This window comes from Trichomycterus rosablanca, chromosome 11 (genome assembly GCF_030014385.1).
Source record: "Trichomycterus rosablanca isolate fTriRos1 chromosome 11, fTriRos1.hap1, whole genome shotgun sequence".
NCBI lineage: Eukaryota > Metazoa > Chordata > Actinopteri > Siluriformes > Trichomycteridae > Trichomycterus > Trichomycterus rosablanca.
In genome coordinates, this window is record NC_085998.1 from 8074760 (window position 1) to 8090581 (window position 15822).

General features: G+C 42.9%; 2 protein-coding genes across 3 annotated transcripts; one reads left to right on the forward strand and one right to left on the reverse strand.

Annotated features, from left to right (window-relative positions):
• The first annotated feature begins 607 nt into the window (after positions 1 to 607).
• clns1a (chloride channel, nucleotide-sensitive, 1A) lies at positions 608 to 7350 on the forward strand. 2 transcript variants are annotated; one of them, XM_063004408.1, is made up of 7 exons: positions 611 to 1058; positions 1495 to 1631; positions 2086 to 2220; positions 3077 to 3190; positions 3294 to 3467; positions 5068 to 5134; positions 7117 to 7350. In XM_063004408.1, coding segments are annotated over exons 1-7 (747 nt in total). In that variant the 5' UTR covers positions 611 to 939; the 3' UTR covers positions 7118 to 7350. The 2 variants fall into 2 exon arrangements, with proteins under 2 accessions (XP_062860479.1, XP_062860478.1); XM_063004409.1 differs by lacking the exon at positions 7117 to 7350 and having other exon boundaries at positions 608 to 1058; positions 2089 to 2220; positions 5068 to 5138.
• A 2813-nt stretch (positions 7351 to 10163) lies between these two features.
• Positions 10164 to 14799, reverse strand: aqp11 (aquaporin 11). The gene is made up of 3 exons (XM_063004410.1): positions 14128 to 14799; positions 12475 to 12591; positions 10164 to 11493 (listed from the first exon to the last, which is right to left on the reverse strand). The coding sequence occupies exons 1-3, from the start codon at positions 14696 to 14698 to the stop codon at positions 11381 to 11383; spliced, it is 801 nt and encodes a 266-aa protein (XP_062860480.1). The 5' UTR covers positions 14699 to 14799; the 3' UTR covers positions 10164 to 11380.
• Positions 14800 to 15822: the final 1023 nt, after the last annotated feature.

Consider the following 15822-nt stretch of genomic DNA (forward strand, 5'->3'; position numbering starts at 1 on the left):
AAGTAATTGTTATTAGGTATATATTTTGGGGCAGACTCCAGCCCCCCCCTTTTTTTTTCTCCTAATCTAGTCAATTCCAGTTCCTAACTGTCAGCGAGTGCCGGATCACTACATGCCCCTTCCACCACATGTCAATCTTCAGCCGCTTCTCATCACCTGCCAGTGTTGAGTTCCAACATGGAGCTGTATAGTGTACGATGAGCCACACTAAGCACCATGCCGCCCAGGGTGTGGCTCTCCGTGCACAATGCTGATCCGCATATGAACTCGCCTCCTACAGGTGAAAAGATGCAGTCGGTACTGCACACGTCTCGGAGGGGGCGTGTGTCAGTTGCAAAGCTCCTCAGTCAGCAGTGGAGGGTTGTATCGGTACAGGCGAAGCGTGGCGCGATCAGGGTAATTGGATACGACTAGGTCAGGGAAGAAAATTGGGGGGGATGTTGGAGAGAAAGAGAAAAAAACCCATTTTCTGTGCGATTTTATTAGATTGAGAACTATTCTACTAACTGTTGTAATGTAAAAGTAAACTTTAATGACATACTGTACATTGTACCAGGGCACATTACAATCAAGGTCTGGACTTCTCGAAGTACACTAGGTAGGGAGCGAGGTTGATTTGGGACGCCGCCACCTCATGTGGCGCCAGTGGAAACGACAAAGTAACGTGTTGTAGTGATTTGCCTCATAATAAGATCCCTACCTGCCAGAACGTTTGCGTCCTTTATTTTACTGATTGTTAAAAGTATTAATATTAGTATTTATATTCCTGTAGCTTGCTAACAATAAGCGTTCTCCATACTGTAGCGCCTAGCGTCGTGCTAGTGTTGTTGTTAGCTAGCTAGAAGAATTAGCCAATAGCCACCACGCAGGCTGGGTACAGATCTGTCAGGTACTCGGTGAAGGTAAAGCAGGAGGTGATTTTACTCATTTTGGGTAAATATGGTTTTGTTAAAAAGTTTATCTCCCCCTGTGGAGGGGGTGAGGCACCAGCAGGCGAGTACAACAGCAGTGCTCGGTGGTAAAGGACTGGGAACAGGAACCTTATATGTGGCTGAATCGTAAGTAAATACTTATTTATTCTATAAGGTCGTTATTTTTGTCTTGTGACTTTCTATATATATATATATATATATATGGATTTGTATTTGTGTATAGTAATCACATCTGTATAGCATTATAAAACTTTCAACTGCTCTTTTATATATATATTTTTTTTTTTTTATAGTATATATTTTCACTATTTTGTACTTTTTGTAATTACTGTGGCTGAGTATTCCACTGCCAGTTGTACTGTGTATGACTATGTATGTGACAAATAAATCTTGATTTGATTTTGTATCTCTACTTCACCTCACTTGCATGTCTTTGGACTGTGGGAGGAAACCGGAGCAACCGGAGTAAACCCACGCAGACACGGGGAAGTGGAACATTTAAAATGATTTTTTGTGGATTTAGACACCATATCTGAACTAATACTGTCTTTTATTCTCTCAGTTCTCTTTCCTGGTTTGATGGGTCAGGACTTGGATTTCTGTTGGACTATCCCTCCATCAGCCTACATGCCGTCTGTCGAGATGTGAGCGCTTATCCACAGGAGCATCTTTATGTGATGGTCAACAAAAAACTTGACAGTGAGTAAATGTTTGCATGTTACACAAAACTCCTGGAGATTGATCTTAAGCCTTCTAGTTAGGGATGCCCTTGCTGCATGCACCACCCCTGTGCTGATTCTCTTAAAGAGCTGTATCGCATACGTAGTTGTGCTATGCCCTCCGTGAATCAGCCACCGCTTATACAGACAGCAGAGGTTGGATTTCTGTAGCAGCAATGAAAACCAGTCGACCTTTCTCTCTCAGGCCTGGCCAGTTGTTCCTACTGGACACCCAACCGTGGTTGATTGGCACTGCTAAGATTCAAACTCGAAAGCTCAAGTCCTTCGCGGTGGTGGGCTGGCTCATTGGAATGCTAGCTATAACCTTACTTATGTTATTAACCATGTTTTATTAAGTATTTATCATGGCTGGGGGAAATTTTACAGGCTTGCCTCCTCTTATAGGTTTAATGATCTGATTGGTTCTGAATTAGCAGATGAAAATGAAGCCGAGATGCGAGAGAGAGCTCCAGATGACGATGCTGAAGAAGAGAGTGATGATGATGATGATGACAATGAAGATGAGGTCATCACAGAGATCCGATTCGTACCCAGTGATAAGGCAGCGCGTGAGTGTGTGCTCATGTCCTTAGTAATGCTGAGGGGTTTTAGAAATAATGTTTTGCATGACAGCTTTATTTGATTGTACTTAATTTAAATAGTTGTCCCCTTCCACTCAAACATCAGAATGTGCTCATTTTACTGGGCATTGTCAAAACTCTCAACTCTGATGCTTATACCACACCATAACGGCTATCAAGAACAGTTTTTGGGTCTAACCGAAAACAGGTGGCTTAATGTAACAGCGAAATTCAAAATTAGTACATTATTAGGACGTTCCAGTGCTGACATCCCAAGCTCCTGAGTTCGAATCTCAGTTCTGCTAACAGCGGCTGAGCGCCTACACGGACAATGATTGGCTAGTCAAAGGGAGGGAGGACCGTAACTGCTGCAATTACGTCCTCTGCTGACTGATTGATGGCACCTGCACAGAGACAGGAAATAATGGAGATTGGTGTGTGACTCTCTGTGCATCATGTGGATCTCCATATGAACCCACCTCATACAGGTAAAAAGCAATAGCACTTGTGTCGAAGGGGGCATGTGTTGGTCTCAGTCAGGAACGGAGATCAGCAGCAGTAGAGGCGAAATGTATTTTATGGAAATGTTTGGCTTTCCATCTTTCAGCTTACCTACACAGCTCAAGCCTTTAGCACCAAACGCAGTTGTTCCATTTCATACACAACCCACTTTACAGCTTCCACCCTCTTCTTTGCCCAGCCAAATCCCCCCCAAAAACGAGCAAATGCGAAATTGTGGCATACATAATAAGTCGATGGCACAATGTGAGCAAAAAAATATATATGAGGGCTTGCGATTGTCAGAAATGTTTATAGAACCTTCCAAATTGTGTGTGTGTTGCAGTTGAGGCCATGTTTTCTGCCATGTGTGACTGCCAGGCCTTGCACCCTGATCCAGATGACGCAGACTCAGACGAGGACGAATTTGAAGGAGAGGAATATGAAGAGGACGAGGCTGGTAAAGGGCTCACATTTACAACAAAAGTTCCATGAAAGTCTTAGGATACAGTACACTTTTTGTTTGCAGCTTCTCACTCTTTTGTCCCTTCTGTTTCCTACAGAGGAGGGTCAGGGAGACGTTCCTACGTTCTATACATACGAAGAGGGCTTGTCCCACCTGACCACCGAGGGCCAGGCGACACTGCAGAGGCTGGAAGGGATGCTGGCGCAGTCTGTAACCGAACAGTTTCACATGGCTGGAGTTCGAACTGGCGAGCCACAGTCTGGGTTTGAAGGTCAGTCAGCTGGAGCAGAGTGAATAAAAACGGTGCTTTTTTTGTGTAACCACTAGGTGGCAGGAACATGCTAAATCTCCATGATAAGCAAGCCTATGAGTGCAAGCTTGCCTAGAGACAGTACTCTGCTTGTAAGATGAAGGACAGACAGGGAGACATAGAACATTATGGAGCCTGTCATATCCAGCATAGTGTGTTTAAGTAGACAGTTGGAAACTATTTGTATTTTTTCTTCCTAAAAACAAATCTAAATAAGCAAATAAACTTTGCTCAGATTTTACTACATTGAATACCCTGCCTTGTGTTTTGGGTTTTAATTTAATCCTTAGTCGCTGTCGCTGAAGCCCGCTCGTCTTCAGGTGGCTGTGCATGTATACACCAATCAGCCATAACATTAAAACCACCTCCTTGTTTCTACACTCACTGTCCATTTTATCAGCTCCACTTACCATATAGAAGCACTTTGTAGTTCTACAATTACTGACTGTAGTCCATCTGTTTTTCTACATACCTTTTTAGCCTGCTTTTACCCTGCTCTTCAATGGTCAGGACCCCCACAGGACCACTACAGAGCAGGTATTATTTAGGTGGTGGATAACTCTCAGTACTGCAGTGACACTGACATGGTGGTGGTGTGTTAGTGTGTGTTGTGCTGGTATGAGTGGATCAGACACAGCAGCGCTGCTGGAGTTTTTAAATACCGTGTCCACTCTATTAGACACTCCTACCTAGTTGGTCCACCTTGTAGATGTAAAGTCAGAGACGATCGTTCATCTATTGCTGCTCTTTGTGTCGGGCATCTTCTAGACCCTCATCAGTGGTCACAGGACACTGCCCATGGGGCGCTGTTGGCTGGATGTTTTTGGTTGGTGGACTATTCTCAGTCCAGCAGTGACAGTGAGGTAAAAACTCCAGCAGCGCTGCTGTGTCTGATCCACTCATACCAGCACAACACACACTAACACACCACCACTCATGTCAGTGTCACTGCAGTGCTGAGAATGATCCGCCACATAAATAATACCTGCTCTGTGGTGGTTCTGTGCGGGTCCTGACCATTAAAGAACAGCATGAAAGGGGGCTAACAAAGCATGCAGAGAAACAGATGGACTACAGTCAGTAATTGTAGAACTACAAAGTGCTTCTATATGGTAAGTGAAGCTGATAAAATGGACAGTGAGTGTAGAAACAAGGAGGTGGTTTCAATGTTATGGCTGATCGGTGTATGTTAGTTTCATTTTCATTATTTTCTATACCCTGGTCAGGGTCACAGCAGGCCCAGTTCCATCAGAAAACACTGGTTGCAAGGCAGGAATACCATGGACAGGGCTTTGGTCACCCCCTCACCTCAGCCAACCAGGTCTGTGTAGTCGCCCGATGGCCAATAGCATCTCTGAGATTGAAACCCAGGTCTAATGTGAATTTGTCTTTGAGTCTAAAGTCTTTGATCTGGAGAAAATGTGATAGTGAGTTATAAGTGAATCCTTGATAACAGCATTGTACACTTTCTTACTCGTTATAACCCTCTAGTCCAAGTGTGTATCTTTATGCGGTTACAAGGTTTTACTTGCTTTCATTGTTCCTCTTGTTTGTTTCCCAGATGGAATGGAGGTCGACCCTAATTCTGCAGTAGCCGGACAGTTTGACGACGCTGATGTTGATCACTGGTAAATAAGTCATCAACAGTAATGTGCATAATGTCGTATAATTATACACAAGCTACACTGTATGGACAAAATGTGTTTCAGCCACACCCGTTTCTAAAAGGTTTAATTATATAAAGTAAATTACATGCTTCCAACTTTGCAGCAACACTTTCGGAAAGTGCCCCTGTGCACAAAGCAAGCTCTATAAATATATAAAGAACATCTTTGTTTAAAGAAACTCCAGTGGCCTGCACAGATTAACACCATCCCACCCCCACCCCCCATCTGAGCGCCCTTAAATGAATCTGTTGATGCATGCTCAATAATCCAGGTACACAAATCCACAAAGTTGAATCAGTTCATCTGGACACAAGTTTGTTGTAGAGATACGTTTCATCACTCAATCTGAATGACTTCTTCAGTCCTTAAATGAAGTTCAGGCTTCAGCTACATAGCTGTGAGTTTAGTTAAATACAGAAGCCATGTAAAACAAAGATAGCTTGAGGTGCAGAGTCGCATCCCACAAAAGGCCTGGCATGTCAAGCGCAGCTGATGTGTTATTTGAGTTAAAAGTAAATTGTTCTGTAAGGTATTGTGAAAACAATCTTATAACAGGTTTGGTGTTAATTAGGGCTGTCGTTAATTAACGCATAAAAAATTTAATCGCGCTTAAATAAAAAATAATTAAGAATAAAATATTTAATCAAACTATGTTTTATTGGGCTTTGTTTGTGCCACTGTAAACATACTTCACTGTGGTAATTTGCGCTGCTTTAACTCAACATTGTGTTTATACTGTATAACGATAACACCGGTCTTTCTCCAGTTTGCGGTCGTGAGTTACAAATTAGTCCAGCTGCTGCTGCTGCTACATATTGTAAAATATAGGGCATTTTAAATAATCATTTTTGCTTGAGAAAACAGCACTAGACAAAATTACAGTAATTCTTTGACGCCTTAATATCATCTTTGGTCAGAGTACTTTTGTCTCGTCAGGCGTCTGCGCGCACGGATACGTGATACAGGCAAAATGAGCTCAGACTCATATTTCAGATGAATTTGAATATAAAGCGCATGGACTAGACACGTCGTGGGAACATTACAAACACTGGTGTTAAATGGCTTGCAATAGACTGTAGACGCTTTAACATAGTTAACGATGCGGGTCTACATGACGTTATACGTGTTGCATCTAGAAACAGTTCATTGTAGTACCCTGAGCGGCTGTTTTCAGTGGCAGGGTTAGATCCTCACTTTTGCCAGATAATGTGAACAAACTTGTCATTTTAAATAACTGGCTGAAACGCTCAGGTGGCACAGAGTTGGGGTTTCGAATACATCGTATCGAATCTCAGCTCTGCCTTTCTGACTGGGCTGGGCGGCATGAACGATTGGCTGTTGTTCATAGGGGTAAAAAGTCGGATCATAGGTCCTCATAACTGGTGCAACTGCGACCCCTGCTGGCTGACTGATGGCGCCTGCACAGGGCTGAGGAATAATGCTGATGGGGGTGTGGCCCTCCGTACACAGTGCCCGTCGGTGTATGAACTTGACTCGTGCAGGTGAAAAATGCAGTCTGTACTGACTACGTGCCGGAGGGGGAGCATGTCAGTTGAGAGGCGTCCTCAGTCAGCGGTGAAGGGTTGAATCAGTATAGAGGACGCAATCAGGGTAATTGGACACGACTAGATTAGGAAAAGTGGGAAAATAGAAAATTTAAAAAAATTAAATAAATAACTGGCTGAAAGATGGGTAGCTGTTAACAACTCTATATAGGCATTGGCTGACTTTCTAAAAAAGAATTTAAATTTAAAAATTTTATCATAATTTTTTTATTGGTAAACATTTTCTTGCAATAAAAATGTGCATAACTGTTCAAATTTTGTTTAGTTATTTTCACAGTCGATTAATCTCGATTAAAATTTTGAATCGTGTTCCAGCCCCAGTGTGAATTGTCCTTTATATTTTCCCTCTGTTTTCTTCGTTGTACTTTTCATCTGCAGATGAATTGTTTGCTGCTGTTACCTGAAGCACTTAAAGGCCTATATTTTGGGAGTCTTCTACAGTCCGGTCCAGATCTGATGGACCTAGATGGAGGAGGTCAATTTCGAGGCCAAGGTTTCTTAAACCCGACAGCATTTCTGTTTCTTTGTTTTGTGTTTGTCCTTCAGACCAAATGATGACTGCTTTATCTTATTTGTATGAAACGTCAAGAAATAAAATAGTTTTTCTACAAAGCACTTGTGCAAGATGCTTAATTTCTTTTCAGCTGTACTTTAAACTATTATAAAAAAAATTTACACTAATATGTTTTATTTTATACCCGAGAGTTTTGCTTATGTTCTGTGAAGATGTCGGTGTGTAATCCAGTAGAAAAGCATTAATGTTCAGCCCTGGCTTTAAACGGCACTTTTGTATGTGCAGTCTTTTGTATACTTTGAATGGCTGCGTCAGGAAGGGCATCTGGTGTAAAAACTGAGCCAGATCAGGCATGTAGGCCAGATCCACTGAGGCGATTCCTAAATATGGGAGCAGCTGAAAGAAAAAAAACTGTACAATCAAATGATGTATATGTTTGTTTTATTTTTTCTTTCAACTACTCGCCACATCAGATCATTCTGGTCAGTGTACTTACTTCCCCACATTTACCTGCTATACCTGCTTGGGCTACTCCTAATGATTAGGCTGTTCAACCACTCAACATGAGCTGCTGGATCCACATGAAAGTCTTAAAAAAACATTTGACATTTTCAACAAAATTGGTGTAGAAAACTATCAGTTTTAAAAAAGTTCTGTTATAAATATGATGTGATTTCAGGCCCTGGATCTAACAAAAGATGAACGCTGTTGCCTCATTTTTTGGATTTGTCTGTCACATCAAGGCGTCTTAGATGCATGGTTATGACTGTTTCTACTTTTTTTTAACCTTCATTTTTGTGTCTGGTTTGGTGTTCTATCTTTAGTTCATTTGTGTGAAGTTTGCCCCTCCGCTGTGTTCACAGCTTACTGATGAGTAAATCATTTATGAATCAGTTCCCTCTGTAGCGTGTGTGTTGTGAACGGCAGGAATGTGTCTGATCACCCACTTCTCAGTCATAGTAAGATTTAACAAAAAAAAAGACTTTACAATATGTGTTAATTGTAATATTATTGTAATATTATAAATAATATAATATTAATTATTATACTCCACTAAACAAACAAAAAAATAAAGTAATATACTACAATTTAATTTAGAAACCAAAAATATAATGATCGGGTCAAGTTTGTAGTATTTTTGATTGCTGATGAAATGGTTGATCTGGCAACAGTTTTACTGTACATATGAAACTGAACCCAGGGCTCCACACATTAGAGAGAAGCAGAAGCAGCTGAATCAGTAGCTAAAAGGATTAGGTTTAATTACAGATTACACCAGGGAATTAGATAGAAGAAGCAATTGAGACAGGATCAGATACCCTGTACATCCTGTTGTACTGAAACTGATTGCCACATGCTTACATGTTCACGTCCTTGCCCTTATATTCAGGGGTGGAAATAAGGAACAGGGCCACCACCAGTTAGCTTTAATCCAGTTTCCATCCTGGAATTAATCAAACCACTTTAAAATTCTTTTTTCATTTTGACTTTTGCTGGACATCCTGTTCAGCTTCTGCATCGTCTGTAATGCTTAATGTACAGATAAAAAAGACCTCTGGGCCTTCTCTATAACTTAAACTTCTCTAAACTAGCTTCTTCCAGAATTAGGTAATAATGGTTTGATAGTAAGTGACTGGAAGAGCAAAGGTTGTAACAAAACTCTCATTTGCACTTTTTATTTGTTGTGCAGAGTTCATAGTTCATATGGTCATGACAAAAAATCCCGTGATTTATTAATGTAATGTGGCTATAACCTCCTGTGTTTGTGAAAATGTGTGTCCATTCATTCAAAGAAGCATTTATGGAGCTCATGCACTGAAGTTGGACTAGAAGACCTGGCTCAGAATCGACATTCCAATTTATTTCAGATACGTTTAATGGGGTTAAGGTCAAGGCTCTGTAAAGGCCACTGGAGTTCCTCCACAGCATACTTGTCGAACCATGCCTTTACAGACTGATCATCGTGCAAAGGGGGCACAGTCAAACCAGAACAGAAAAGGGCTTCCAAAAATGTTATTTCTTTGACATAATGATTTGTATACACCTGTTAATAATCTTTGTGGTTGAAACACCTGAACTAAATAATTAAGTCAAGTCAAGTTTATTTATAGAGCGCCTTCAAAGACCCCGAGGGTCGTCCAAGGCACTGTACAATAAAATCAGAATGATCAAAAAACAAATCAGTGACATAAAATAAAGTAAAAGACATATAGCAAAATAAAATTCAGTGTAAAAAAAAAACAGTTGGCAGAGAAAAAGCCAAGCTAAAACCCAAAAGCATGTGAAAATAAATAGGTCTTGTTGGAAGTTGGATTTAACACGATTGCTTGAAGGGGATGCCTAAATAAACAGTGGCAAGTTGTTCCATAACTTCAGGGTGGCCATAGAGAAAGCCCGATCACCTTTGGACCTCATCCGGGAGCGTGGGATAGTTAAAAGTCTCTGGTCATTTCTGAACTCCCTGGTTCGAAACTCTGTGTTGCCACCGGTCGGCTGGGCGCCATCTAGCGGGCATAATTGGCAGTGCCTGCAGCAGATACTAATTGGTCACCGTATCTGCAGGGTGGGGGCCGGACTATAAATACGAATAAAAGAACCTTCAATTCTACACGATATTTTACTGGGAGCCAATGGAGGAAGGTCCGGATGGGTGAAATGTGCTCCCTTTTCTTTGTACCAGTCAGTAACCCAGCAGCTGCGTTTTGAACAAGCTGCAAACGGAACAGAATTAGGAGGGGTTTCCACATACTGTAGGCCATATATAATCATAAACGTTCACACTAAATTAAATGTCTGTATTTTAGAAGTGAAGTCTAAGTATGCAAATACACTGATAATCTAATAAATACAGTATGTGAGATGTTTCAATAGTTCATGTACAGTATAAAGACAGAAAAGACACGTGGTGTTAGTGTGTTTATTAATTACATTTTTTTTTATTGTGCTCATTTATTGTTATAATTACAGTAGCATTAAGATCAACAAGTAAACTTGGTCCAGTAAATAAATATCACAGATAATGTGCAGAAATGTGCTATGTCTTGTTTATTGACTATACTTGTATATTTTTAACAAACCAGCATTACATCCTGTGGTTCATATTGTATGTTAAACAGTTTGGTGCAACTGTTACATCACTGAAGTTACATCACATTAGTGTTTCCTGAGACATTAATTCTTCTGTCCATTAATCCAGTAAAATTGTGCATATCACTATTAGTGCTGCTTTATAATTTGCATAGCTTTCACCTACTTCTGCTTCCAGGAATGTTGCATTACATTTCTCAGATCAAGTTTCCCCTCGAGCACTCCTCCCCCATTAGACATAGCCAATCATGTCTGTAAGTAGACACTCAACTGGCCGATAGCACTGCTTGGGATTCGGAACCACACATGGAGCTTAGCTTGACTCTCCATACGTGATACAGCTCTGTGCAAGAACCGAATACTGGCAGGTGATCAGAAGTGGTCGCAGATTGGACACATGTCGGAGGGGTTGTGTGGTGATCCGGGTCTTCTTGATAAGATAAGAGGTTGTGCAAGCAGCAGCGGATTCACAACCGGGAATTGGAAATGACTAGATTGGATGATGAAGGGAGAAATAATACAGGAAAGAAATAGCCAATCATGTCTGTGCAGATGCCTGACTGGCTGAGAGCACCTCTGAGATTGGAATCCTAGCACCCAGTTCATCGATCTGTATTGTTCGTATTCAGGTAAAGTGTAAGACTGTAGTGCCTGTGTATAACAATCTGTACATTCATGTTCAACAGTTTTCACTCTGCTGACCTTTAGTAAGACTAATCGCAAATCATTCTCTAGCAGCCACTGTTTGGCCCTTGAGCAAGGCCAACCAAACAAGCCGCGATATACGAAAGAAACATTTCACTGTACTGTACATGTGTATGTATTCTGTATATGACAAATACATTATAATCTAAAAAAAATCACTTAAAATCACAACCTGGTACAGTTGCTCTAGCTAAAATAAAATAAAATTTTTAATTTTTAAAAAATAAAACACTGTTATTCATTTTGTGCTGTTCTGTAGTAACAATACATCTGTATTGTTATTCATTTAGCAGCTTTCTTGTGACTAAAACATCATTTTCAGGCCTGACGGTTTGCTTAATTCCACTTTTTCCTCTTGATAGTGTCGATGTTCTGGTCCTCCTGAGTTGTGCTCTTTGCAGTAAAAGCTGGAAGGATTTTGTCAAACAGCAGTACGGAGCATACCATGCCTGCACACACACACACACACACACACACACACACACACACACACACACACACATATGCTTTACATACACTGATCAGCCATAACATTAAAACCACCTCCTTGTTTCTACACACATTGTCCATTTTATCAGCTCCCCCACAGGACCCCCACAGAGCAGGTATTATTTAGGTGGTGGATCATTCTCAGCACTGCAGTGACACTGACATGGTGGTGGTGTGTTAGTGTGTGTTGTGCTGGTATGAGTGGATCAGACACAGCAGCGCTGCTGGAGTTTTTAAACACCTCACTGTCACTGCTGGACTGAGAATAGTCCACCAACCAAAAACATCCAGCCAACAGCAGACAGCATCCTGTGACCACTGATGAAGGTCTAGAAGATGACCAACTCAAACAGCAGCAATAGATGAGCGATCGTCTCTAACTTTACATCTACAAGGTGGACCAACTAGGTAGGAGTGTCTAATAGAGTGGACAGTGAATGGACACTGTGTCTGATCCACTCATACCAGCACAACACACACTAACACACCACCACCATGTCAGTGTCACTACAGTGCTGAGAATGATCCACCACCTAAATAATACCTGCTCTGTAGTGGTCCTGTGGAGGTCCTGACCATTGAAGAACAGGGTGAAAGCAGGATAAAAAAGTATGTAGACAAACAGATGAACAAAGTGCTTCTATATGGTAAGTGGAGCTGATAAAATGGACAGTAAGTGTAGAAACAAGGAGGTGGTGTTAATGTTATGGCTGATCGGTGTATATTCTGCTTCCTCATCTGACTGAGCAACAGTGTTACAATGGCTACAAGGATCCAGGAAAAAATGTGAGGGCTTATCAACAACAGGCGCTGGTGGTTTGGGGGGGAAAAGCCCCTCAGCTATGAATCAGCATTTTACTGTATGCAAAACTTCTGCTGTGTGTGTGTGTGTGTGTGTGCAGAATTACCCATTTGCACATAAACATGAGTGTACATCTTACCTAGGACTGGACCCACCCAGTAGACCAGGCAGTTCTCTACGAATGTGCTGCCAGTACAGGGGAACTGTGAGGTGAAAGCCAGCGCCGGGTTAAAGACTGCTCCTGTTATACTGCCACCTAAGAACAAACAGAAGATCTCAGTGATTTAGTCTCATTTCTTTGTCTGCTTTATTCTGGTCAGAGTCACGGTGCGTCAGGTTTCCCCAAAATTACTGGGCTCAGTGGAGTAGCACACCCTGTACAGGACACTAATCTATCACAGGGCCTCAGTCGTCCCCTCTCCTGAGACAAAGCCAATTATGTCTGGACGGTAGCATTGCTGGGGATTCGAACCCTAGATCCCAGCAGTAGTGGCTACCTGAGCACCCTAACGCTCAATTTTGTCTTCCGCTGCTGAGAGATACCAGATTGCATCCGAGGAGAGCACGTCACTGTAAACGCCTCTTCCGACACGTGCACAGCCCTCCTCTTCTCGCCCCTGCATTCCGCACAGGCGTCTCTCCAACCAATCAGGGTCCTTGCACAGCGTATGAAGACCCACCCACACATAGTCCGGCCCCCACCCTGCAGATACAGTGGCCAATTAGTATCTGCTGCAGGCACTGCCAATTGTGCCCGCCAGATGGCGCCCAGCCAACCGGTGGCAACACCGAGTTTCGAACCGAGGAGTTCAGAATCTCGGTGCTGGTGTGCTAGCGGAATATCCCGCTGTGCCACCATGCAAGGTCCCATAATAATACTAAATCAGCTTGTATGTGCACAAATGCAAATGTTGCCGTTAGCAATATGCACCATATGGCCAAAAATGTATGGACACCTCTTTGTTAGCTTCTTAGACATTTCATTTCAAAACCATGAGCATTAATATGTCTTGTTTCTTTCCCGTACTGTGCAGCAGTAAAAGCCTCCACTCTTTTAAAAACAATTGTCACAAGATTTTAGTGTCTCTGTGGGAATTTGTGCCCATTGAACCAGGGGTCAGACATCAGACAAGTCCTGGCTTCTAACTGATGTTTCAGTTCATCTAATAGATGTAGGGTGGGCCATTTATATGGATACACCTAAATAAAATGGGAATGGTTGGTGATATTAACTTCCTGTTTGTGGCACATTAGTATATGGGAGGGGGAAAACTTTTCAAGATGGGTGGTGACCATGGCGGCCATTTTGAAGTCGGCCATTTTGGATCCAACTTTAGTTTTTTCAATGGGAAGAGGGTCATGTGACACATCAAACTTATTGAGAATTTCACAAGAAAAACAATGGTGTGCTTGGTTTTAACGTAACTTTATTCTTTCATGAGTTATTTACAAGCTTCTCTTTGTTTACAGCCATTGACATGTCGTAGAGGTTAACTCGTGAGGAGTGGATAGAAATTGTGTTGATGTCTGGTGAACGCAGTACCCGGGTCATTGCAGCAGATTTCAATGCAAGACACCCTACGAGACCACCCATCTCCCATGCTACAGTTAGCAAACTGCTTGCCAAGTTTCGTGAAACTGGTTCAGTGTTGGATTTGCCAAATAACTTAGTGATACCCTGAATGGATTGCCACCCTGAGTAGTGAGTATTCCTACACTGCGCCCAGTGAGTGAGCTGCACAAAACCTGCAGCGACCCTGACCAGGACAAGATGTTATTGAAAATCACACACCTGCATACACCACCAGAGTGATCACGCCTGCAACGGCGTGCACGCGCAACTTCTCATCCAGTCCGCGCGTCAGTGTGGCCGCCGCGTGCACGGTGAAGGCGCACGCCAGCTCCACGGCCGCGGCCACGAGCACGCTGACGTTCTCGATCGGGCTCGTGCACCGGAATCCCGAGAGCGCGTGGTGCGCGTGCAGGTCGGAGAGCCCGAGAGCCCACGCGCGCCGCATCAAAGCACCCGCGCCGGCCGCCGCCGCCAACTGGCACGCGCATCGGGAGAGCGCGCCCGCGCCACTCAGCGAGCCGGCGAACCAGCGCTCGAGCGTCCCGGAGGGGTTCGCGTGCGCGCCGCGGAACGTCAGCGCGTGCACCACAGAGATGACGTATGTGAGGGTCAGGGCGATCCCGGGCTCCCGCTCGGACAGCAGCTTGAGTTCGTGGGCGCATGCGCACAGCTGGACCGTAGAGACGAGCTCGGATAGGTGCACTCCGCACTGCGCCGCTCGCTTCCGGACGATCTCACAGATCAGCACGATCACCGCTAACACAGCCAGAGCAACCGCCACATCCGCCATGTTTCTATTCACACCGGCTCAGACCCGAGTCCTCGCTCTCATCTTCTCAATTACAGGGAGGGACAGAGACCCGGACCGGTCCGGTAAGGTAACTTTACCGTCACGCCTCTCAATCTGAATCCGGTCTCGCCCCCTCTGACCATCAGCGGGTTGCCAGATTGTTAAAATCCCCCTTAAGGCCATGAACACTGCACTACAAAGTTGTTACGACCTCCAAGAGTTTTGCTATGTTAAATGTTGTTGTGTTTGCTGGGTACATTGACCAAATTACACACTGATTGATTTTCAGTAGAAGTAGAAAAGAAGTAAACACAACCTCTGCAGCAAAGCATTAAAAAGTGCATTTATTTATTCTTATTCATTAGGGTGACCATATTTTGGTTCTGAAAAAAGAGGACGCCTGGTTCGGGAAGGAAGGGGGGGGGGGGGGGGGGGGGGTATGTCATGTCGTTGGTGACACCATGGCAGTGTGTATGGGGTAGAGATTTAAATAGTTGACAAATGAGTCAATAACCATCCAGCTGTGTTACTGAACTTTTGTTGGCAGAGTTGGCGGAGTAGAAATGAAACATGATTGGCGCATGCGCATTTAATCTAATTCACGTCATAAGTCACATGATCGGTACTGTCCCAATATGAACTTGAGAGTATATATGAAGTGCACTTAATAATAAATTATATTAACAACTTTAATAAATGTACAGCTGCTCTTTAACAAGGGCCTTTATGGTCAGATAATCTTATTCCTTCACATTCAGCGTTAAGCCCTAAACAATAATAACAACAAATTATAAAACAGTTGTCACCTATAAATAAAAATCCCTTTATTTTTTAGTTTCTTTGATGTATTCTACAGTCGTATCAGCCGACTTATTAGCAGTGTTTTTAACTTTAATTTGATTCACTTTAATTACTTGCTCCCATCAGTAGAAACCCAGCAGTAAGATGTGTCTTCTAGTGCTTGCTGAGCAATTTCATTTTCCACAGCATGCAGTGCCATCACGGAGTTGACAATAGTGATGGGAATTATGGCTCTTTAAAGGGAGTCGGATCTTTTGGCTCCGTTCCTTTTAAAGAGCCGTTTAAAAAAATGCCTCTTCGTTCTTCGGGAGGCGCTACTGGGT